General features: G+C 33.0%; 2 protein-coding genes and 1 long non-coding RNA gene across 3 annotated transcripts in view; 2 read left to right on the top strand and 1 right to left on the bottom strand.

Annotated features, from left to right (window-relative positions):
* The window catches only part of LOC145325860 (uncharacterized), a 270,432-nt gene that overhangs the window by 92,663 nt on the left and 152,034 nt on the right, over nucleotides 1-25,735 (top strand). The gene's annotated exons all lie outside the window — the stretch shown is intronic.
* LOC145325849 (uncharacterized) lies at nucleotides 3,948-5,642 on the bottom strand. Its single transcript, XM_080168822.1, has 2 exons — nucleotides 5,555-5,642; nucleotides 3,948-5,328 (listed from the first exon to the last, which is right to left on the bottom strand). Exon 2 carries the CDS (start codon nucleotides 5,324-5,326, stop codon nucleotides 4,073-4,075), a length of 1,254 nt encoding a protein of 417 aa, XP_080024948.1. The 5' UTR covers nucleotides 5,327-5,328; nucleotides 5,555-5,642; the 3' UTR covers nucleotides 3,948-4,072.
* On the top strand, nucleotides 8,313-9,579 carry LOC145325848 (uncharacterized). The gene is made up of 2 exons (XM_080168821.1): nucleotides 8,313-8,424; nucleotides 8,822-9,579. Exon 2 carries the CDS (start codon nucleotides 8,823-8,825, stop codon nucleotides 9,441-9,443), a length of 621 nt encoding a protein of 206 aa, XP_080024947.1. The 5' UTR covers nucleotides 8,313-8,424; nucleotide 8,822; the 3' UTR covers nucleotides 9,444-9,579.

Genomic DNA, 25,735 nt, shown 5'->3' with positions numbered 1-25,735 from the left:
TTTTAGTATAATAATCAAGCACACTAATATTAATCTTACATACAAGTATTAGGATGTCTATCTAAGGATCTCACTCTAACCACTGAACCAATATGGTTCTCCTTGATAGAGGAGCTTCTTGTATGTCCAGAGAAGGTTATAACAATTTATTCTCATATGAAAGTAACATGATGTCTGTCTCTGTGTAGTGAAGAATCTCACTAACCACTGAACCAGCATGGTTCTCCTTTACAGAGGAGCTTCTTGTATGTCCAGGGAAGGTTATAACTATTTGATAGAAAAATCACAAAAAAAGTATATTTACATTTCTTTTCAAAAACTGAATTTTTTTTGGTCAATCCACCCCCCCCCCCCATTTTCTTTCAAAATATATGTAAAACTAGTAGACTATCCCTTAAAGGTGAATCTTTATACATAAAGCTTTTGCTATCAGAAGATTATAAAAATCTCCGCCCAATTCTTGGAAATTCTTAGCAAGGGAGGAGACAAAAAAACTGTTGCCCAAAGATAAATTAATAATGTTCTTTTATTCGTTGGTATAAAAAAATTTATTAAATCTTTATAAGTTGGTTAAAACTTGCGGTATCCAAACTTTTAAAATAATTTTAATCTACAGAAGGGTTAATCTAGTCTATCATCATTGGGTATGTACATATATTTATTGTTCATTGTCTTTTCCCTTAAGATCCCCGAAAATTCTAGATCATACTTTTCTATAAAATCCAAGATTTTATTTACATGACAGTTTTAAATTTATTGGGTCACATTGAAATAGAGATTTTTTAAATAACCTTTTTAAATGGATATAGAATATACGTGGATATATTGACAATTTGTTGTCAATTTAGGTTTTTAACATCGACCTCATTTTTGGTCATCAAATAGGAGCGAAAGGGATGGGGTAAAGGGGAAGGATGGAGGGTGGTATCGTTATTTTAGCAACTGCGAGTATCACTTTATTAGAGTACATAAAAATCTGGTGCAACATCCATGTAATAATATATCGATTCCTATTTATTGAGCTAGGTGGATCTTTTATATGCATAACTATTCATGTAACAAATAGGGAAGGAGGACACATTTGGCTGTTTTATATTTACATTTTCTTATTCGTTTATACTTTATCAACTTTGAGGACTTTTATTGAATTTTGATTGGTTTAATTGTTTATAAAGTTAAGTGTCTAAACGTTTAAACAATTAATTTATATCTAAAGAAGGGGTAATTTTGTTTATCATCATTGGAGATGTACATCAATTTATTGTTCATTGTCTTATCCATTCAGATACCTGCATAGTCGTGGCCTAAAAATTACATAGTATCTACTTATTCTCACTATTTCAAAAAGTAAAATTTCAAATAAATCAATATACCAGTAAGCATATTATTTTGATGTTGCATAAGCTTTTCATGTACTCTCATAAATTGATACTCGCATCTGGCTAAAATACCCCCCATCCACTGATCTCCTACTGTCTGAACAAACAGACCAATAAATGAGGTTCATATCAGCAATTCCTGTCAATCTATTTATATCCATCATTTTTATAATCCATATGGTTTAATACTCAAAGATAAACATCAGCTACCGATAAAAATGGGAGGAGTCCAGATATTAAGTCCTGGAACTTTGTACCGATAAAAGTGGGCGGAGTTCAGACCTTAAATTACTAAAATTTATGATTAATAGGGAAAAGGGAAAAGTAAGAAGCGCCTAGAAATCAAAAGCTACTGTGAAAATACGAAGAAGCACTCATTAAATTTGACATGTCTACATGACATTTTGCTCTATCGAGATTTTTGTAAAATCCAGGTAAAAAAAAAAATTCGGATTTGTAAGTAAACTGTACACTCATACCTATAAATGAACCACAGAAAATCACCTTAACTTAAATTTTTGTATGTCTATAGGGGCACTTGAGTTAGGGGGATGGGAGAAGTGACCCACCCCATTTTCAATTTTAGTTTTGAAATAAAAATTAATATTTTATTTGTTTTTTTTTTCTATGACGATTTCTATTCGGAGGATGGTTAGTACCCTTTATCAAAATAGATTAAACCTTCCCAGGATCCAAATTGCAAGAGAGAACCATATCGGTTTAGTGGAGAGGGAGATCTTTTGTTACTTTTATTACAACTGCGACCCTAGCAACAAGGGTAGGACAAGCAGTAAAATGGTAGATGGTAGACTTTAAAATTAAATTGCTAAAAAAATTACAGGTCATGTGTAAGCATTAAATGGTGAATTGGTTCAATGGTTAGAAAATAATATTAAGATGGGATGGAAGGGGGGGGGGTAGAGCTACAATTGATAATTAATCTTTGCCTACATCAAGGGTATTTACAAAAATATATTTAACATACATTTATCAAAAATTTAAAACAATGATAGGTAGATTATTAAAGATTTGGGGTAGGGGAGGTACAATGGATTATAAATCTCCACCCAAGTAAAGTATTATCATTTAAAAAAAACTCACATACATTTATCAAAAGATTTAAAACTGGTTTAAATTAAACAAAATTTACAAATTAGAAATCTCCGCCCATTTTGCTGTCATAGTATTTTATCAGGGAGGGAGGGGACATTGGGCTGTTAATTACACTAGTCCCAAAAGTTTTATAATAAAGTTTTTCTTACACATTGGCTTAACAACTTTGGGAGTGTTAATAAATTTTGATTGGTTGGTGCGTTAAGTCCAGTGTCCAAACGTTTCAACCACAAGTTGTAATCTACAGATTTCTAATCACATTCTTTTTGACTACATATACATGTTGATAAAATAAATGCACAAAATTTTTAGTTTTTTAAATTTTAATCTTTAGTTGAGCTTATCCTTAGATAAATATAAACAAAAGGATGTATGTATGTCTGTATCTTAAGATAGGGTTTTACTGACATTCCATAATTTTGATTCCATAATTTTTGAAATTCGGACCATAAACACCATAAAATGTAAAGCGATCAATAAAAATTCAATAAGAAGTACGACTAAGTTTTTGAGCCAATAATTTTGTCATAAAACTTTAGGTACCGGTCCAATGTTCCCTCACTCCCTGATATTATTAGTCTTCTTACTCCACCTATTTCTATAGTGAGGTTTTTTTTATACATTCTAGTTTTCTCAAGATATGATTTACCTAGATAGGCAAGGAAGATAATACCCAGCGCTAAAATCGAACCAAAAATACCAAAGATATATGGAAATATGTAAAGAATAATAAAGATGTATCTAGATATACCTGTATAATGTTTTATACTTAATCATGCTCCATAATAATGGGAATGTTGACAAAAAGTTTCAGCCATTTATCTGTATTGGAGCAGAGAAAATATCTTTTCCTCCAAAACTTTGAAAAATAGAAAAAAAAGCTAAAAAACCTGCATAAAAACAATCCGACCGACATGCATGTATTATACTTAATCATGCTTCCTATTGAGGGGAATGTTGACAAGAAATTTCAGTCTTATATCTTTTATAGAAGCCGAGTAAATTATGTTTCACCAAAACGTTTCAGACATACGGACTTTCAAATTATGGAGTAGCTTCGCTACTAAAAACTTTAATTTTAAAACACAAATATTAATAAGGCTATAGTGAGTCACATAATCAAAAAAAATTATTTTAATTAATCGACTTTTTAATTTCTATTTAAACATGAATGACAACATCCAAAGCTAGTCCCTCATCATAGAAAAGCTTTACTTTTAACAATTCTCAATACATGTATGTAAAAAATTACTATTATTTTTTAATTTTCTTTTCAAAGAATATTTGTTCTTTTTGGATAGCCTAACAATTTTAAGACGTGTATCTCCTTAAAATAAAAAAAACTGGTCAATATGTATTTAGTCTATTTATTAATAAAATTTAAACTTGATTTGCTAAATCTTTTGCAATATATTTTTTTATAGAAGTGAAACCATGAAAATGAAAAAAAAGTAATAATATAGTAATCTTTATTTAATATAAATATTTTTAAAATTTTTGTAAATATCATGTAATTAACATCTAAAATAAATACATCTATAATAACAATTAAACAATGACCAGTAAATGGTGGCCAAATTTTAAAGTTCATCAATAGAGATGAAACCATCATTGTTAATGTCGAGCTTACCAAACTCCTCATACAAATCCAACTCTGGGAAGGTCCAGTAGAACTCGTTCCTGTCAATCTGACCATCCCCATTCCTATCAACATCCTCCCCGTTCGCCAGAGCATCTTGCACTGCATACTCAACAACTGCTTCAAATGCCTCGGGTCCGGCAAGGTCAGCTGCTCGGGCAAGAAGATCACCTACTTGGTTGTTGGCCACGGCTTGGTCAAGCAGGGCTTCGGTTAATTCTTGCTGGGATGCTGCTGGAAGGCTGCGGTAGTGTTCCAGTTCATCTTTGGGCTTCTCCTCTTCTACCGGACTGTCCTCAAAAACTGGATAGGGAATAGGGATTCTGAATGGAAAAGGGCGGAAGAAAGGTCTATATTCAAAGGGACGGGGAACAAATGGATAGCCATAGGGATTGTTGAAGAAGCGTCTGAAAAAAGGTGGGATGAACAGATCTGCAAACGCAGGGAAAGGTTCGTCAATGTGACCTGGAAAATGAGATCTTTTTTTGTCAGCTGGATCAACAGTAGGATCAACAGGATCAACAGGATCAATGGGATCAATGGGATCAATGGGATCAATGGGATCAATGGGATCAACGGGATCAACGGGATCAACGGGATCAACGGGATCAACGGGATCAACGGGATCAACAGGATCAACGGGAGGATCAATAGGCGGATCAACTGGATTAACAGTTGTAGTGGAGGGTTCTCTGAGCAGCAGTGATGAGAGCACCACACCTGCAAGGGCTGAGAAGGGATCCAACGGTGGAAGGCCAAAGAATGTTCTGGCTTCAATATTGGATGGGTCTGCAGTAATTAGGCTTCTGTAGTACTGTTCGGCATTTTGGGGGGCTGGGACTGGAAGATTAGATCTTTTTTTGTCAGCTGGATCAACAGGAGGATCAACAGGATCAACAGGATCAACAGGATCAACGGGATCAACGGGATCAACAGGATCAACGGGATCAACAGGATCTACAGGAGGATCAACTGGCTTAACAGTTGTAGTGGAGGGTTCTCTGAGCAGCAGTAGTGGGAGCGCCAGACCTGCAAGGGCTGAGAAGGGATCCAACGGTGGAAGGCCAAAGAATGTTCTGGCTTCAATATTAGATGGGTCTGCAGCAATTAGGCTTCTGTAGTACTGTTCAGCATTTTGGGGGGCTGGGACTGCCAGGCCGACAGCCGCCAGGGTTAGCAGATGAAACACACGCATTTCTAGACAGGAAAGATTATTATTCAGATGTCATATATAATACTTGCAACTGCGCCCCTAACATATTGGGCTCTGTATTTGAAGGGCCAGGAAAAATAACTTAATACTTTATATAATTGGAGAATGGAATAACTATTGCTCAAATAACCTTTGTTATTAAATTGGTCAATTGATTAGATACTTTACTTAAATTAAATTATTTAAGATGAAATATAATTGTTTGCTTACCTAGTGTGTGCCTTCAGCTGTATAATAAGAAACTGATACAATGTGAAGCTAGAGCGGTCAATTTATACCCTGCAACCTGTGATAATCCTCTTCTCTTTTTTAATTTCCCAATCTTTATCTTATGGCTTAGACAAGCTGTAAGTAAAAGTGGGTGGAGCAGGCTAAGAGACAGGTCAAAATTTAAGGTTAAGAATAATATGGGAGGGGGGGGGGGGGGGGGGGAGTACTATGATATAAATGTTACTTTTAAAATATCTTTAAAAACCTTGATTTTTTATGAAAGAAAATTATTCCAAATTTAAGACTTGATCTCATATAAAATTTTAAAACATGCTTCAAATAGTTTCTATCGCTTAAATATCAGTTAATATCACAAAGGCAAGCCTCATAATGGTTAAGGCATTAAAAAGTTATTTTCTACAACAGTTTTTCTATTTTGAAGATTATAGATGTACATAAGTATTTTATTAAGATTTAAATGTAGGTTTCCCTTTATCCTTATAATAAAGTAAAAGGATGTTTGTTTGTTTGTTTGTCTGTTGCTGAACCGATATAGTTCTCCTTTACAGGGTGGCTTCTCATAGGTCCTGGGAAGGTTTATAACTATTTTGTGGGAGGGCACCACCCTCCCAAAAGAAATCGCCCCCTCTCAAGGAAAAAGAAACACATCTTTTCATTCTGAGGAGGGTTACATGAGGAGTTTCAAAGTTTGAGATGGGGGGGGGGGGGGGGGGTTGGGGTAAACACACCCACAATAGGGGTTATTATACAAATTACATTTTTATAAAGATGAATAGATAAACACTTTTAAGAAAAGATATAAATTTTGATTGAAAATTGAAACAAATGTATCTAAACAAATTCTAGGCTCATTTAAAATTTCCATTTTCTCTGTTTTATAGTCATAAATTTCAAGGGTTTAAGGTTTAAATCCTGCCCATTTTTATCGGTACAAATTTCCAGGAATTAATGTCTGGACTCCGCCCATTTTTATCGGCAGCTGATGTTTATCCTTGAGCATTATACATATGGATTATAAAAATAGATATAAAATACGTGGATATATTGACAGGGGAAAAAGTGTTGTCAATTTAGGTTGCTAATATGAACCTCATTTATTGGCCTGTTTTTTCATCCAGTATGAGGGGAAAAGATGGGGTAAAGGCGGTGATGGGGGGTTGCCATCCCCGGCTACGTGATTAATTTTGCCACTAAATACTTTGATATTTTTAAAACGTTAAACAAATGACCCAACAATTAAAGTATTAGAGGGTCATGTTTTCATGTTATTTTTGTTGTATTATATTGAATATTCCTTGTTTAGCGGTTACCGAGATCTTAAGCTCTATACGTACAGATAGATTACTAACCTCAACAACTCACTTTATCTACTAATAATATGTTTTTAAAAGCGAAGCTTTTCTATAATTAGGGTCCATCCGTCTGTCCATGACAGTTAGCTTTGTACGTAAATTTAAGCACGTTAGAATTGTCCAATTGATTATACTTTACATGATGATTCCTGTTTTAGTTAGGTAAGATTTGAAAAGCGTAGCAGCACCATAATCGTTAATAGAATGTCCGTACGTTCATTTAAACATGTTGATTCTTAACTTTTTTTAACAACAAGTTTTATGATAATCCGATTAATCTGATTTTTTTAGTACTGATTCCTAATACAACAAGGTACAATATTATAAGCGAAGCATCTCTATAATCAAATCCTTCAAAACTGTAAGTATGTCCTTAAACAGTATTTTGTATTTAATAAGTTTTGCAACAAATTTACGTATAATTTGACAAAAAATTTTATATTTATATTATGTATATTAAGAGTTAATGTTCGTCTGTCCTACCGTTTCAGAGATTCGCCATTATAGATGTCTTCATATTTGTTATTAATAAACATTATAAATTTTTAAAACTAGGATAGGGAAAAAATTATTTTTACAACAGATTAATTAGGCATAACTTTATTGGAAAAAAATCATGAAACCATAAATATGATTATTTATGTGTTTAAATATTTACATTTAAGTAAATACTGGATACACATTGATAGAGGGAATGTTAAAAAACGAGTATGACAACATCCATAAAAGCGAAGCTCTTAAACACTAGGACAAACAAATATTAACACTTGTAGAATGTCAAAACTCATTAATCAGAACATAAAAGTCGAAAAAATTGTAAGTAAATTTGCTAAAAACTGCTGAAATACAGGACAATGTTTAAGGACATACTTACATTTTTAGGAATCAGTATTCCAAAAATCAGATCAATCGGATGATAATATCACATACAAATTGCAAGTCAGAATAATCATCACAAGATATTCTAAAAGCTTCCTTGCAACTTTTTTGAGATATTTAGGCTAAAAAAACTTTACTACTTTATATTATAAAGGGCGTGCAAAATAAAGTTCGAACATTTTTAAAATTCAAAGTACAGTTAGGGAACTACTACTGATTTAAAACTTGACTTGCGAGTAAATCATTTAAGATAACAGTATAGAATGTGCAGAAAGAATAAGTTTTTTTTTCTAATATGTAAATTTAGATAAAACAAGATCTTAAATCTTTTGGTAAATGTACATGATTTTCTTAAAAATATGATAAGATATAAAATGGGCGGAGAATCATAATCCATTGTAGCCTATCCCATCCCAACCCAAATCTCCAATTTCCAAATTCCCATAACATTTTACCTGTCTTAATTAAAGGGAGGTGTGTAAGATAAAGTGGAAGGCAGGTGTGTTGACTGCAAAGTATTGACCTGTCCTTATGTGTGAGTATATAAGTAACAATTTTATATTTTATCATCAGTCCTTCTTGGTTGGTTCAACTTGCAAGTTTTTCAACATCTAGAAGGTAATATTATCTTTTCTGTTTAATTTTCACCAGCTGTTATGCCTTTAGGGGCACTTGATTGGGGATGAAGAAATAAACTTTCCCCCTACTTTCAATAATATTTTTAAACAGAAAAAAATTGAAGAGGGGGATCATTTTTGCTAAGGGCAATTTTAAGTGTTAAAATTGTTTTTAAAAATTGCCCTGGACCTATAAGTAGCTTCAATGTACAGGAGATCAAAATCTGTTCAGCTCTTACTACTTTATTTTATATGATATTAGGTATCATCTATTTACAATATATACTTAAAAAACTTATCCCCTCTTATTTCCCATAATTTTAAAAATTAGGGGGGGATTCGATACTCTTTAGGTAAACTGTGATTGAATCAAGCTTTTAAAATTTTTGTATTTCTAGGATGAAAGTGTTTGTACTTGCCCTGTGCATCTCAGGAGTGCTGTCAGCTCCCTTCATTCCTGGAGGCGGTGGATTTGGTGGAGGCGGCGGTTTTGGAGGTGGCTTAGGCGGAGGATTTGGAGGTGGAGGTGGATTTGGAGGAGGTGGTGGCTTGGGAGGTGGTGGATTTGGAGGAGGATTTGGTGGAGGTGGTGGATTTGGAAGAAAGAAGCGTGAAGCTGAAGCATTCCTTCCTGGAGGCGGTGGATTTGGAGGTGGCGGCGGTTTTGGAGGTGGTCTTGGTGGAGGATTGGGAGGTGGTTTTGGAGGTGGAGGAGGGTTTGGAGGCGGTGGTGGCTTGGGAGGTGGTGGATTTGGAGGAGGATTTGGTGGAGGTGGTGGATTTGGAAGAAAGAAGCGTGAAGCTGAAGCATTCCTTCCTGGAGGCGGTGGATTTGGAGGTGGTGGTGGGTTCGGAGGTGGACTAGGTGGAGGATTAGGAGGTGGCGGTGGATTCGGAGGTGGACTAGGTGGAGGATTGGGAGGTGGTTTTGGAGGTGGAGGAGGGTTTGGAGGCGGTGGTGGATTGGGAGGAGGAGGCTTTGGAGGAGGATTTGGTGGAGGTGGTGGAATTGGCCGCTAAGTACAAATATTTATTTACTCAAAAAATTATTATATTTAAAAAGATTTATCTATCTAATTATTAAATTTTCATTATTTATTTGTATTGGTTACTTTAGATAGTATATTTAAAATAAATTATAGAACAAAGACAATAATATGCTTTTTTAATGAAATGATCTTTTTATATTAATTCATAAAAAGGACGCGCACCAACTATTCTATTCCCCAACAAGGAGCATCAGCTACCGAATATTTTCGTTTAATGCATAAACATCATCAGGGTCTAAACAATATTAATTTTTTTTACAAAAAAGTATAAGAAATGTTTATATACACAATAACATAACAAATCATTTTAGCAAAATGGTCAAAATTTAAAGAAACAAGGACAATTATATCGACAAAAAACGTAGTAACAACAGGACTATGTAAATTTAAAATATGTAATAAAAAATTTCTATAAAATAAAACAACTTAGGTACATGGTTATTTATATACATTTTTTCACATAAAATTTAGCAGTATCTTCGTGCATTGTCAAGAAATGAATCTTTTTATATAAATCTCATCTTTTTTTTTTATAAATCTCATTAGACACCTCACTGTATATTTGCTATTTTTAAAACAAAATGTTAATAGAAATTAAATTCATTTTAACATATAACTTTAAAAATCAAAAACATTTTATAAAATACTGCATTAAAAAATCATAACCATAACTTATTAGTAGCGAAGCCACTCTGTAATTCCAAATGTCCGTATGTCTGTCCATAATTAATGAATTGGAAGAAACGTGTTTTTGACAGCTCCTATGAAAGATATAAGGCTGAAATTTCTTGTCAACATTCCCATCAATATATAATAGAGACGGCGTTCTAAAATTATTCCGCTAGTGGGTAGAATGAATATTAATATTTTTCTTCCATTGGCCTATCCCTGTATATTAATCCTTTTCTTCCATTGTCCTATCCATGAATATCAATCTTGTTCTTCCATTGTCCAATCCCTAATATCAACCCAACTACAAAAAAAAGTTTTTACACATAAAGATTACTACAACTTTAGTTTCGTTTTTTCATCATTTTTAAAGATTAAATGTCCCTCTTTCACTTCCCTTTCCTTCCGTCTTTTTTAATTTTATTGTTTTTATTTAAAATCGTATTCATAATTTTGTCTCTCTTTCTTTAAAATATTTTAGGATCCTAGTATTTTTTGTTTCAAATTATCGCCCTGAAAGGGTTAAAATGTTAGTTAAATGTTAAATATTAGTTTAATATCTGAGCACATTATGGACGCGTCGCTAGTATCAAATTATTTTAGAACTAAGTTTTCTTTGATTTACTATTTTATAAATTAAGATTTTCTATTTTATGAATAGAAATTTAATACTTTAATGTAGTTCAAATAGCAATATGAAATAAAATAAATGAATTTATTCTTCATAGAGTAAAATAATGGGTCTTATTGTTCTGGTCAATGAGAGTTTATTCTGGATTATTGGAGCACTATGAGTATTAAACATTCTACTTTTGGAAGACTCGAGCTCATTTATAGATGTTTATTTCCTATATAGATCTGTCATGGATCTTGATGCAATAAAGCAAGCCATTTTATAAAAAATCTGTAGAAAATTATTCATAAGGTAAAAAACTGAAAAAGTAGTTGCTCATATATGTATAGAATAATTAAGTATATTCTTAAGTATTCTTCTGTAAAAGATAGAAGGCTGAAACTTCTTGTCAACATTCCCATAAATATGGAGCATAATTAAGAAAAGTATTCATGGAGGTCGGATTGCTTTTAAGCAGCTTTTTTGCTGCTTTTACTTTTTATAGCAGATTTTCTCAGCTCCTACAAATCATAAATTGGTGAAACTTCTTGCCAATATTTCCTTTATTATCCACCTTAATTAGGCATAAAAAAATTTTGGAGGGCTGACTGCTTCTAAGCAGCTTATTAGCTGCTTTTTCTTTATATACATTTCAAAGACATAAACCTTATTTTTTAAGGTTTCGTGATTGTAATTTGTTTTTGCAAATTCTCTCTCTTTCTTTTCTTTGTTATGATAACAGCTAATCTGCTTTATAACTCACTTTGTCCGTTTGTCTATTTCATAATGGATTTATAGATTTTGTGATTTTGTTTTCATCCTTGTTTTATTTAAATATTTGCAAACTTTTTTCCCTATGTCGATAAAAGAAATGCTGCATTTTACTGTTTCCAGGTTTTTCTTCTTAATTCTAACAGGGATAAGGGATAGGAAACCTGGCAATAAATTAGGTCCCAGCCTGCACAGTGCGTATGAAGGTGCTTTGACTTTTGTGTCAGAACTTAAATTGGGACATAGTGCATTTCATTACCCTAGGTTAGGTAACTTCATTTCACCTTTCAATAAAATTTAAAATGCAGCCGTTTTTGAGAAAATTAGATTTGAAAATTTCAAGTTCAATTTTCATCCACTAGGAGTTACCGCATAATCATGACAAGAAAAGCAAAGATTATTTATTTAAAATTTTGAACAACTTTGCTTTTATAAAGTCTGTCATAAAACCTCTCTATATATGATTTATTTCAGGCTGAATTTATGTGACCTTAGCAAAGCAACTGATAAAAATGGCCATGAATCAACTCACTCCAGGAGTGGTTTTATGAAGTACTTTATAAAAGCAAACTTGTTCAAAAAACGGCTGCATTTTAGATTTTATTGAAAAGTGAAATGAAGTTACCTAACCTAGGGTAATGAAATGCACTATGTCCCAATTTAGGTTCTGAAACTAAAGTCAAAGCACCTTCATACGCACTGTGCCTGGTTTTGCTAGGGATAATGCAACATTTATCATTTCCTAATTAAATGACTTAGAGGCAGGCTCCTATTGGCTATCGCTCTAAACCAATAGTGTTTGGTAATTTGGGCTTGTTTTGTACCAACCAATAGGCAATTGAAGGCAGCCAATATAAAAAAACGGGGCAAAGTGCGCATCATAGAAAAATTTCAAAACATAAACAAATTTCTACTTCTAAAATTAATAATAATAAAACATAAACAAGTGATGTTTGAACACAACAGCTTATTTTCAAATCTGCTTAGAGTAACACAATCAGATAAGAAACCTATAGAAAAAAAACAAAATGGAGGAATTATCTTTTTGGAATGTAAGTAGCTAAGAATTTTAATTTGGTAGTTTATAAAGAAACTGTTGTATTTGGTCCATTCAAATTTTAAAAATTTCATGAAGAAATGATAACCCCCTTAAATGAATACGAACACATAACTAGTTCTATATATAAATAAAAGTGTACTCACATTTTTTATATTATTTTTATTAATTTTGCTATAATTTATTAAACAATAATTTGATTATTTCTGTTTATTTTAAGCCTAAAATTAAGTTTTTGAAGAAAAATTTTAATTATGTCTAATCTTGGCAAGGAACAGTTAATTGATAGACAGAGGTACTTATTCACTTATACTTGATTTATTTATTTCCGACTTTGAATTTTAGTAAGCAATGATAACAAAATATTTTAAAATTCCATTTTACTCATAAATAAAATGCAAACAGCACACCCTAAACAATAAGCTGTCCAAAAAAAATCAAATTAGTACAGTAAACAATATGAATTTTTTAGGCCTAGGCTTGAAATAGGCCTGAAATAATATTTTCCTACGTTTCCCATCCCTTATCCCTGAATTCTAACAATTAAAAATAGTAAATCTTTTTCTCGTATTCATTTGAATCCGGTGGATAGGAACCGGTTCTCATGAATACGAAAAAACTATGTCTAGCATCGTATTATATCCAGTTTTCTACGAATATAGAAATGTACAATCATAAGATTAAAACTAGTTTTTTTAGCCCCGTGGTGCCGAAGGCACCGGCTAAAAAAACTAGTTTTAATCTTATAATTGTACATTCTATATCCGCGGAAAGCCGTTTATAATACGATACGAGAAATAACTAATCTTTCATTTGAATTATCATACACATAAAATTATATCAAAATACTTTATCTCAAATCCCACACAACAAATCATCAGGAAGTATAGCCATTAAAGGAAGCCTGCAAGAAATACCACGCTTTAACTGCTGAAAGACAGCCACAAGTAGACCCAATACCCCAAATTTGAAACCTTTAGCTTCTATAACAAAAAAGTTCTAGGCATTTTAAAATGACATTTGTACAATGAAACTTTTGAAAGAATTTCATTGCTAATGTTAGAAATTTTTAAATTAAACTACGTGGCCTAGAAACAAAATTAGAATCTTATTTTTGTCAAAAATTTAGGTTGCAAGTAACTAATTATATTTTTACAATAAAAATACCCATTTTTATAGTCAAAATCATAAAAAAAAAAGTTTAACTTGCGTTGTACCGAGGGTACTGTAGCCAATCAGAAGGCTGAATCAGCTAAGCAACCAATTACAGCTGAGCTTGTATTAGTTTCCCCCTTTGTTTCCGCTATGATTTTCGTTTACAAATGCAATTTAAATCAAATTTTTTTCATAGATTTTGACTATGAAATCTGGTGTTTTTATTGTAAAAATATAATCAGTTACTGGCAATCTAAGTTTCTGACAAAGATAAGGTTATAATTTTGTGTCTAGGCGACAAAATTTAATATTGTTTTTTCTTTTATGAGTATTGGAAATCTTTCAAATTTTCATTGTACATAAAATGCTATTTTAAAATGCCTATAACTTTTTTGTTATTGAAGCTGAAGACTTTAAATTTGGGGTATTGGGTCTACGTGGTATTTCTTGCAGGCGTCCTTTAATTGAGGTAAACTATTTACAAAAATTCATTAAATTTTTATTAGAAGTTAAAAAACATAATTCTTAAACAAAGGTTTGCTGTCTAGATATAAATTAAGTACATTAAGACTATGGCTCTATTTTCTTGAAATAATGTTCCAAAAAGAGGAATTCTGAAATCATCTACATATTTTTTTACACAACCAACAAGTACTGCCAGTATCTATTTTCTTGTAATCTAGCAGACTATTAATTCATAACACAACTTTCATGATAACATATTCAGGTTTGTTCTTCACATTTTTAAAAGTATGGTGATTAATAAAATATTTAAAAGTTCACTTTGTATTATGTAGAAAAACAAAATATTTTTGTTTTAAAGTTATTCCTGCCAAAATAGAAGACGACTTGTAAAAGCATCTGATCAATTATTCTTAATCATAACAGTTTTCTATGTTTTCATTATCATTTACTTATATCAAAATAGTTTATGCTGATAGCTAAAATCAAAGTGTGACCCAGCATTTATTAGTTTTTTAGTCATTTCTGAGGCTAGAAACAAAATATTTTGAAACAGAAAAAGTCCCTGATTCTACTCCTAAAGTACCACGAAGCCGTAGTTCTGATTCAATAAATCTTTTACTCCCATTCAATATTAGCTATATAATAGTATGTGGGGTAGCTAATGGTTTTTAGATAATTTTAAATCATCCAGAGGTGCAAGTGTAAGTACAAGTTCCCGCTATGGTCTAAGATAAAAATGTCCAAAACTGACCCACCCTAATATGCATTGGTATAAATGTTAAACCATATTGAATGAAATGCAGGGTGTCTGCGGGTGTCTAATGAGATTTATATTAAAAAAATCATTTCATTAAAAAACATATTATTGTCTTTGGTCTATAATTTATTTTAAATATATTATCTAAATTAACCAATACAAATAAATAATGAAAATTTAATAATTAGATAGATAAATCTTTTTAAATATAATAATTTTTAGAGTAAATAAATATTTGTATTTAGCGGCCAATTCCACCACCTCCACCAAATCCTCCTCCAAAGCCTCCTCCTCCCAATCCACCACCGCCTCCAAACCCTCCTCCACCTCCAAAACCACCTCCCAATCCTCCACCTAGTCCACCTCCGAATCCACCGCCACCTCCAAAACCACCTCCTAATCCTCCACCTAGTCCACCTCCGAACCCACCGCCACCTCCAAATCCACCGCCTCCAGGAAGGAATGCTTCAGCTTCACGCTTCTTTCTTCCAAATCCACCACCTCCACCAAATCCTCCTCCAAATCCACCACCTCCCAAGCCACCACCGCCTCCAAATCCTCCTCCACCTCCAAAACCACCTCCCAATCCTCCACCTAGTCCACCTCCGAACCCACCGCCACCTCCAAATCCACCGCCTCCAGGAAGGAATGCTTCAGCTTCACGCTTCTTTCTTCCAATTCCACCACCTCCACCAAATCCTCCTCCAAATCCACCACCTCCCAAGCCACCACCTCCTCCAAATCCACCTCCACCTCCAAATCCTCCGCCTAAGCCACCTCCAAAACCGCCGCCTCCACCAAATCCACCGCCTCCAGGAATGAAGGGAGCTGACAGCACTCCTGAGATGCACAGGGCAAGTACAAACACTTTCATCCTAGAAATACAAAATTTTAAAAGCTTGATTCTATCACAATTGATGGTGCTTTCCAAAGTTTACCTAAAGAGCATCGAATCCCCCTTCCCCTAATTTTTAAAAAATATGGAAAATAAAAGGGGATAAGTTTTTCAAGTGTATATTGTAAATGGATGATACCTAATATCATATAAAATAAAGTAGTAAGAGCTGAGCAGATTTTGGTCTCCTGTACATTGAAGCTACTTACAGGTCCTAGGAAATTTTTAAAAACAATTTTAACACTTAATATTGCCCCTAGCAAAAATTATCCCCCTCTTAAATTTTTTCTTTTTAAAAATAATATTGACAGTAGGGGGGAAGTTGACTTCTTCATCCCATATAAAGTGCCCCTAGAGGCATAACAGCTAGTGAAAATTAAACAGAAAAGATAATATTACCTTCTAAATGTTGAAAAACTTGCAAGTTGAACCGACCAAGAAGGACTGATTATAAAATATAAAATTGTTGCTTAAATACTCACACATAAGGACAGGTCAATACTTTGCAGTCAACACACCTGCCTTCCACTTTATCTTACACACCTCCACTTATACCTTATTTATGACAGGTACAATGCCATGGAGAAGAAATTTATGAGGAAAAAATTAGATGGGCAAATTTAGATCAGAGATTTGGGGTGGGAAGGGGTTGGTGTGTAGCTACAATGGATTATGAATCTCCGCCCATTTTAAGCATATTATTAAGAAAATCATGTACATTTATTAAAAGATTTAAATCAGGTTTTAACTAAATTCTAAAAAAAATGGATTTTTTTCCTAATAAAGCTTTGATAATTGAAATTATGGTTTGACTCGACACTGTCAAATACATTTTCATAAATTTTTCTTCAAATATTACAAAATTGCAAAGTTTAAAACAAAAATGCACATTACTTTAAATGAAAGAAAACAATTTTCAGTATTGCTTTGCAGCCGATTTAGAGCCGGTTTTAAGCCATGCTAAAAATCATGTATAGCATCGAATTACAGACAATTTTCCAGAATATTATATTACATAAAGTAGTAAGGCTTTTTTGTCTGTGTCTTAAGATTTTAATAATTGCTTTAGAAAAGCTTTACATAGGTCTCAGGATGGTTAAGGCTAATTTTTAGATTTAAGTTTTATAATTCCTATTTTTCTGTTTTTTTATTGCCCAATACAAAGCCCTTAGATGCTAGGGACAAAATCGCTAGTTCAAATAAAAGTTGTGAAATTATTCAAGTTTTGTTCGCCAGGATTTTTGGAAAGCTGTCTATAATACGATGAGATAAATAACTATTGCTTTGTATTTTTTCTGTTTATAAAATTCAAATGTCTCCTTTATACTCTCTGACTTAAAAATAAAGTAAAAACTAGGTATCTTTTTTTTAAATTCAAGTCATTACATGGGGGGGCTTTAAAATTCATAATACTTGTCCAAGGGGGTTCATTTTTAATAAATGCAACTGCACTACTTGAATTTCAACAAAGTCAGAATAAAAAATCACATTGCATAGACTTAGTAGATATATTCACGTAAAATCACAGACCGGTTGACAAAGCAAGGTATAGAGTTGCTTCACTACTCGAATTTATAAATTTATACATTTTTTGTATTTTTAAAAGCAAAGTTTTTCTATAATTTGGGTCGGTCCATCCGTCTGGAACGGAGATCTTTTTTCGTTAATTTAAGTATGTTAGAATTGTCCTATCGATTTCAAACTTTGTATGGTGATTCCTGTAGTAGTTATGTACGATTTATAAAGCGTAGCAAATCTATAATCGCTACCGGAATGTCCGTACGGCCATTTTAAACTTGATGATTTTTAACAACAATTTTTAAATATTTCCTCAATCAGTACTCTGTATTTAATAAAATAAATTCACTTACAATTTTGTTTAGACTTATATATTCCAATTTTTTTCTTTCTATTTTTTATTTCATTTTCTTATTCCTTTATTATAAAATTGTAACCTGTCCTCTGATTATAACAGAGGAACTAACATGAGTTTATAATCCTTTTTTCATATACCTGTGTTATTTCTAAACATACACTTTACTCATTTAGAAATGTGTACAGTGTTATTCAATAATCAACATTTATCTCAATATTAATTCAAAGTATATTGATGGATATAGAGGGCTAAAATAACAATTATCAACATCCACCCTCTTTACCTTTCTACTGTATGAACCAACTGGCTAATAAATAATTTAATGTTAGCAACCTTAATTGACTACAATTTTTCCCCTGTCATAATATCCACGCATATTCTATATCTATTAGTATATAGCAATTTAATCTCTTTTCAGGGGATAAAATATAAATTGGTCAGTTTAATTCTACATTACAATTTTTTTCCATTATTCATATTTTTAAAGTTTTAATCTTATCCTATTTTGTATTAAGTTTTCCTTTTTTTAGGTTGTAGCTTAAGATTTCAACAACTGAATTGATTGGTTGCTCTATTATAGGTAAGCTCTACATGGTGTTAAGCTATTTTCTCGTATTCATTCGAATCCGGTGGATAGGAACCGGTTCTCATCCATACGAAAAATATGTCTAGCATCATATTATATCCAGCTTTCTACGAATATAAAAATGTACAATCACAAGATTAAAACTAGTTTTTTTAGCCCCGAGGTGCCGAAGGCACCGGCTAAAAACTTATAATTGTACATTCTATATCCGCGGAAAGCCGTTTATAATACAATGCAAGAAATAACTATTCTAGCCCCTGGCATTACCGCTAGTACCATATAAAGTAGTAAGGTTTTGTTTGTTTTAATTATCTATCTCGATAAAAACTGAAAAAAATAGATAGTATATTTGTATTTTATATAGAGATAACTTCCTCCCTCCCTTTTCCAACGATCTTTATCGTCTGCTAGCAAATTGATTCCTGCTGCTTTAAATTTATTTAAAATCTGATATGAGGGGATATTATATTGGTACTACGTCAAACACTAGATACGTCAAACAGTAGATGCGTCAAACGCTAGACAGACAAACAGTAGATGCGTCAAACGCTAGACAGACAAACAATAGATACGTCAAACCCTAGACTACGACAAACAGTAGAATTTTCAATTTCGCGACAAACAGTAGAATTTTTAAAGTGCGACAAACACTAGAAGCGACATACACTAGAATTTAAACTTCTATAATATATAAACACTAAATTTATATTAATATCTTTTTAAGTTCATTAATACTAAATTTATATTACTATCAATGTAGGGATAAGATAATGGCCAAAAATCTAGGTACATCCCCTGTAGCATAAAAGTAGTGGTTGAAACGTTTGATCACTCAACTTATTAAACCAACCAAATAAAATTCTCTAAAGTACAAAAAGTTGTTTAGCCAACGAATAAGAAAACGGTCTTTTAAAACTTTGGGCACTAGTATAATAAACAGCCCATTGTTCCTTCTTTCTCTGCTTGTCCTTTCCCTACAGAAAATGTGATATAGCAATGAAAAGGTGATTTTGCAATACAGTTTAAAAAAACCTGCATGTTACATTTTTTTGTATTTATAATCCTTACCAGTTTTGATATTAAAGATACATTAATGTAGGTTTATTAAACTAAGTCTAGTATAATTAAAGATATAAAGAATATTATAATTCGGGTAATCTAATAACTATTTTGAAATAACATGTTTATAACTATATTTTTTACAGTTGCTTTGTTTAAAGGACACCTTTGCAGGGCCACCCTTATAAGGTTTTTAGTAAACCTTCGTCTTAGGGGAAAAAAAGAGTACTTTAACTTGTATTAGGATGGCAGCGGAAAAAGTAAAAGATCCCTGCCTAGTGTGCAATGAAACTGTTGCCAGAAAGACGGGAGGAGTCCAATGTAATTTTTGCGAACTCTGGGCACATCCAAAATGTGTTAAATTAGTGTGCAACACCTAAAGGCATTAGCTGAACAGCCTGGCATGACATGGACCTGTGAACGTTGTCGCACTTTATCAATGAAACTTCAAAAACAGATAAAAGCACTAAACCGCAATCAACAACTACTGGACGAGAGGATAACTAAAAATACAAATGCTATTGCTGATAACAAAAACAGTATTACAAGCTTAAATAAAAAAGTTGAGAATATTGACAAGGACGTGATTGTTAATAACAGCATAGCAAAGTTCAGTAAGGAGTTAAAGGAGAGGAAAAAGAAAGAATATAATGTAATCCTACACCAGTTTGAAGAACCACCAAATACCCTTGACACTGGTTTTGAAAAAAAGGAATGGGACATTGTACAAGCAATTCAACTTTTTAAATCAATTCAATGTCCATGTACCAGTAATGATATCAAGTTTGTCTTCAGACTAAAAAGTAACAATAGTGAAGATATGAGCACTAGACCACTTCTAGTTGGTTTTCGAAGCACAGATAGAAGAAACAAAGTTCTCTCAAATGCTTACAAACTAGCTGAAATGGAATCCAACGTCAGTATCATACCTGATCTCACACCTTTACAAAGAGATGAAGAAAAAAAACTTAGAGAAAAGGCCATGGAATTGAATGAAAACATGGAAATGGAGGAAAGTTTAAACTGGGAATGTAGGCTGGTGGGCATGAAAGGCGAAAAAACGCTAATAAAATCACGGAGACAGAAGCCAGAAAATGTTGCTCCACCCCTAGGGCCAAGGGGCAGAGGAAGAGGTCGGGGAAGAGGACGTGGACGAGGCAGGGGGAGGGGAGGACAGATAGCCAGTCAGAGAGAAATTCCCCGCCAAGATACAGAACAAACCACCACCACACAAGGATTCATGAACAGCTCAGTGATACTACCAATGAACGGAGAGGAGGAGACCAGCGAGGAGGAGGAGGTGGACGAGGACTTCCCCCCTGTCTCCCAAATCCAAACCCTCAACCTGGACGAGGATCAAACCACACCAAACCTTCGGAAAAGGGACAGGACAGAGTCTCAAAGCCCCCAGGACCATGTAAAAAAGAAGAATTAGAAACATTAAAATATATTTATCTTAACGCAAGAAGTCTAATATCTAAACTATGTGATCTTGAACTTTTATTAAGTGAACGTGACCCTGATCTTGTTTTTATATGTGAAACATGGCTCAATGAAACAATCAATAATTCTACCCTTAATATTACTGGCTACAATTTAGAACAGGAACTTCGTATTGACAGAAAGGACACAGTAAATGGTATTGGAGGAGGTATTCTTGTTTACTCCAAACCTGGCATTGTAATACAACCTGTTCCAGTTAACAAAAATTTTATTCAATTTTGTCAATTTAAAGTTTTATCCAAGGAGAGTTCAAGTGATAAAAATCATACCTTTACAGTTATATATAGATCTCCAAATTCCAAAGAAACCAATAATGAGCTGCTTTTAGAATTAATAAATGATGTGTCTGATAACTCAACTCTGATTGGAGATTTCAACCTACCTGGCATCAACTGGACAAATGGAACCTGCGACAGAAAATCCTCACCTTTTTTTGAAACCTTTGCCAACAAAGGACTGGAACAAATGATCGATTTCCCAACACATGTTAAAGGTAACACTTTAGATCTTCTTCTTACTAATGACCCTGAAAACATTATCTCGGTGGAAAGTCTGGGCAATCTAGGCAACAGTGATCATTGTATAATTGAGGTAGAAATGTTATACAAAGCAAAAGTATCTGAAAATGAAACCTTGTTTCCAGACTGGCAGAACTGTGATACTGAAGGTCTCCAGAAGCATTTTGATAATGTTAATTGGAACAATTGTCTTTCTGGAAAAGATGTAGAATCCCAAAGGCTGTGTTTTAAACAAATAATCAACGAAGGAGTTGACAAGTATGTGCCCAAGAAAAAAAGAAGCAGACAAAATAACTGTGTTTGGATGGACAAAAAGGTAAAGAATCTTATAAATTACAAAAAAAGACTTTTTAAACTTGTCAAAACTAATAGATCTGAAGATAATGTAAACAGACTAAGATTAGCCGAAAAAAAGTGCAAAAATGCAGTTAGAAAAGCAAAAAAGAATTATGAAAAAAAACTCTCTGCTAATGGTTCAAATGTCAAAAAATTTCATGCCTATATAAGAAGCAAAATTAAAATCAAATTTCCAGTCGGTCCCATTAAGAAAAATGGAGAAACAATCACTGATAACAAAAAAATGGCCAACCTCCTAAATCAATATTTTGGAACAGTTTTTACAAAAGAAACAAATGAACCAGCCCCAAACTGTCATATCTCTAGCAATATCAAACTTGAAACTGTTGTTATAACACAAAGCAAAATTATTGAAAAGATTAAAAAGCTGAAAGTTAATTCTTCCCCTGGTCCTGATGGTATCTCTGTCAAACTACTTCAAAGCCATGTTAATAGCTTATCTTTAGGATTGGCGATAATCTATGATTATTCTATAAGAACAGGCAAAGTTCCTAGCGACTGGAAGCTAGCAAATGTCACCCCAATCCACAAAAAAGGCTCTAAAGGTAATGTTGAGAATTACAGACCAATATCACTGACATCCATCCCATGCAAAATTCTCGAGGCTATTATTAAAGATAATATTGTGGATCATCTTTTAACGAACCTTCTTTTGAAATCAACACAACATGGTTTTATCAGGAACAAGTCAACTGTAACAAACCTTTTAGAATTTTTTGAATATGTTTCAAAAACTGTAGATGAAGGAAACAGTGTTGATGCTATCTACCTTGATTTTTCAAAGGCATTCGATAAAGTACCCATAAACAAACTCCTCATCAAACTGAAAGCTCATGGAATAGAAGGTTGTTTATTAAAATGGATTGGGGACTGGTTAACAGACAGAAAACAAAGAACAGTGATTAATGGACAATTTTCAGATTGGATAGCAGTTTTATCTGGAGTCCCTCAAGGGTCAGTTCTAGGACCAGTTGCCTTTATTATATTCATCAATGACATTGATTTTTGTATTAACAGACAACTAGTTAACAAATTCGCTGATGATACCAAAGTTTGTACCAAAATACTAGACCTAAAAGACGCCGAAGACCTCCAACTCTGCCTAGACAACCTCCTTTGCTGGTCCAAAAAATGGGGTATGTCATTTAATGTTGAAAAGTGCTCTGTAATCCATTTTGGGAATAATAATCCAAAATTTAGTTACAAAATGTCTGACACATCTCTCAAGGAAACATGTTTAGAACGAGACCTAGGTGTTTACATTTCTCCAGACTTGAAGCCCAGCGAACAGTGTAAACTAGCTGCCAACAGAGGTATACATGCACTGTATCAGGTACAGAAATCATTTTTATACAGAGACCATAAAACATTTGTTAACATTTATAAACAATATGTTCGTTGCCACTTAGAGTATGCCTCACCTGCCTGGAATCCATCTAATCTAGCTGATATTGACAAACTTGAAAATGTGCAAAAAAAAGGCTGTCAACCTCGTCCAGGGATTAGAAGGATTGACCTATGAAGAAAAGCTTAAAAAGCTTAACCTAGAAACATTGAGAGTCAGACGAATAAAGGCAGATCTCACCCTTGCATTTAAGATCATTAGAGGATTTTCCGACGTTGATAAAAATACATGGTTTCATCTAGTTGATCAAAATAACAGAGTTACCCGTTTATCCTCCTGTCAATACAATCTTAAAACACAAAAATCAAGAACAGAACTGAGAAAAAACGTTTTCTCTAACAGAATAATCAACTTTTGGAACTCTCTACCAACAGAAGTGAAAATGTGTGAAAGTGTTAAACAATTTAAAGAAAAACTAAAAACACTTACAATTGATGCTTGAATCCAGTGAAAATGACGCTTTTAAAAGTTAAAAATTTTGTTAATAGACACTTGATTCCTGAGACAATATGATATTCCTTTAATGGACCTCTTGGTCCGCATGGAATTATAACAATCAAATCAATCAAATCAAATCAATCAACAAAGGAAGATATAAATGGGCGGAGTAATATGTGACATTAAGGATGAGCCAGTTTTATGAGCATTAATTGTTTGACCATTTATGACTTCCCCTTACTAAACTTTTTCAACAGCGCAGCTATTTGGTAATACTAGTATGTCTATTTCACCTAGGCCATGAGTTAAATCAAATAAATTTGATAAATATAAAATAATTTCAACTTTATTGAATTTTTTCATTTTAGATTCGTACTTACACTACTTTTTTAATACAATGGGTTTAAAAATAAGAAAAACTTTGAAATAGATTTTGAACATACTTGCTTAAAACCGTAAAATGCTTTTATCTAAACTTTTTTTTGTTTAGGGATGGAGATATTTCTACAATTTTTTTTATTCATTTATTTATTATTGCTGCACTACTTACATATGTTATTGTCCTTGTCTTTGAATCAGTACAGCGATTCATCTGGGGTCATTTAGGGGTTAAAAAAGGGAAAGGCAGGCTTTCCTAATTTAAATTTGAATGGAGGTGTTGTCATCCCTCTACAAAAACCCCTACCACAGGCACTACTTTGAATAGTTATCGCCTTATTATTTTAGTCATTAATAGATAATATAAATTTGAGGCAGGTTATTGACAAGATTCAAGTACTAAATACCAATTTCATTAGAAACAATGAACAATCACATAAATGTCTAAATATTTGGGCTCGGCAGCTGTATTCAACCAAAGTTATTGAAGGGGTTGTTTTATTGGAAGGGTGGAGATACCATCCACAAAATTATTTAAAAACCTTACCTGGACCTATATGAAGCTTCACTGTAAAGAAGAACCATATCAGTTAAGCGGTTAGTGAGATCCTTTGCTTCAGACAAAAAGTATATTACTTTACATAATAGCGAAATTCTAGCGTTTGTCGTATCTATTGTTTGTCGCCTTTAGAAAAAATCTAGCGTTTGTCATATTCTAGTGTTTGTCGCATTCTAGCGTTTGTCGTATCTACTGTTTGACGTATCTAGGGTTTGTCTGTCTACTGTTTGTCTGTCTAGCGTTTGTCGCATCTACTCTTTGACGTATCTAGGGTTTGACGTAGTACCATAAATGGTACTACGTCAAACCCTAGATACGTCAAACAGTAGATGCGACAAACGCTAGACAGACAAACAGTAGATGCGTCAAACGCTAGACAGACAAACGATAGATACGTCAAACACTAGACTACGACAAACAGTAGAATTTGCCATTTCGCGACAAACAGTAGAATTTGTAAAGTGCGACAAACACTAGAAGCGACATACGCTAGAATATAAACTTTTAAAATATTTATAAATTTTTTCGTTCATTAATACTAAATTTTTATTTCTATTAATGCAGGGATCTAACTGGATAAGATAATTGCCGTAAATCTATGTACATCCCCTATAGCAAAAAAATAAGTGGTTGAAACGTATGAACACTCAACTTATCAAACCAACCAATCATAATTCATTAAAGTAACAAAAGTTGTTTAGCCAACGATTAAGAAAACGTTCTTATAAAACTTTGGGGTCTAGTGTACTAAACAGCCCATTGTCCCATCTCGCTCTGCTATCATTGTCCCTTCCCTGCAGAAAATATGATATAGCAATGAAAAGGTGATTTTGCAATACAGTTAAAACTAAACCAGCATGTGTTATTTTTTGTATTTATAGTTATTAACAGTTATAAGATACACCAAAGAAGGTTTATTAAATTAAGTCTTATATAATTAAAGAGATAAAGAATTTTAGTAATTTAAATATAATTATTTTTAAATGGCATGTTTGTATAAAGTTTTTTTTACAGTTGCTTTGTTTAAACATCAATATAAATGGGCGGAGTAATATACACTTAGGATGAGCAATATTTTATGAGCATTATTTATTTGACCATTTATGACTTCGCCTTGCAACACTTTTTCAACAGCGCAGCTATTTAGTAGTAAGTGTATGTATGTTTGTATCTGACAATCCGTTGCTTGACTGAAACGTTTT

Source organism: Acartia tonsa, chromosome 8 (assembly GCF_053477335.1).
Source record: "Acartia tonsa isolate MP-2025a chromosome 8, ASM5347733v1, whole genome shotgun sequence".
NCBI lineage: Eukaryota > Metazoa > Arthropoda > Copepoda > Calanoida > Acartiidae > Acartia > Acartia tonsa.
Note: the sequence above shows the minus strand (reverse complement) of the source record. Positions and strands in the feature narration are given on the sequence as shown.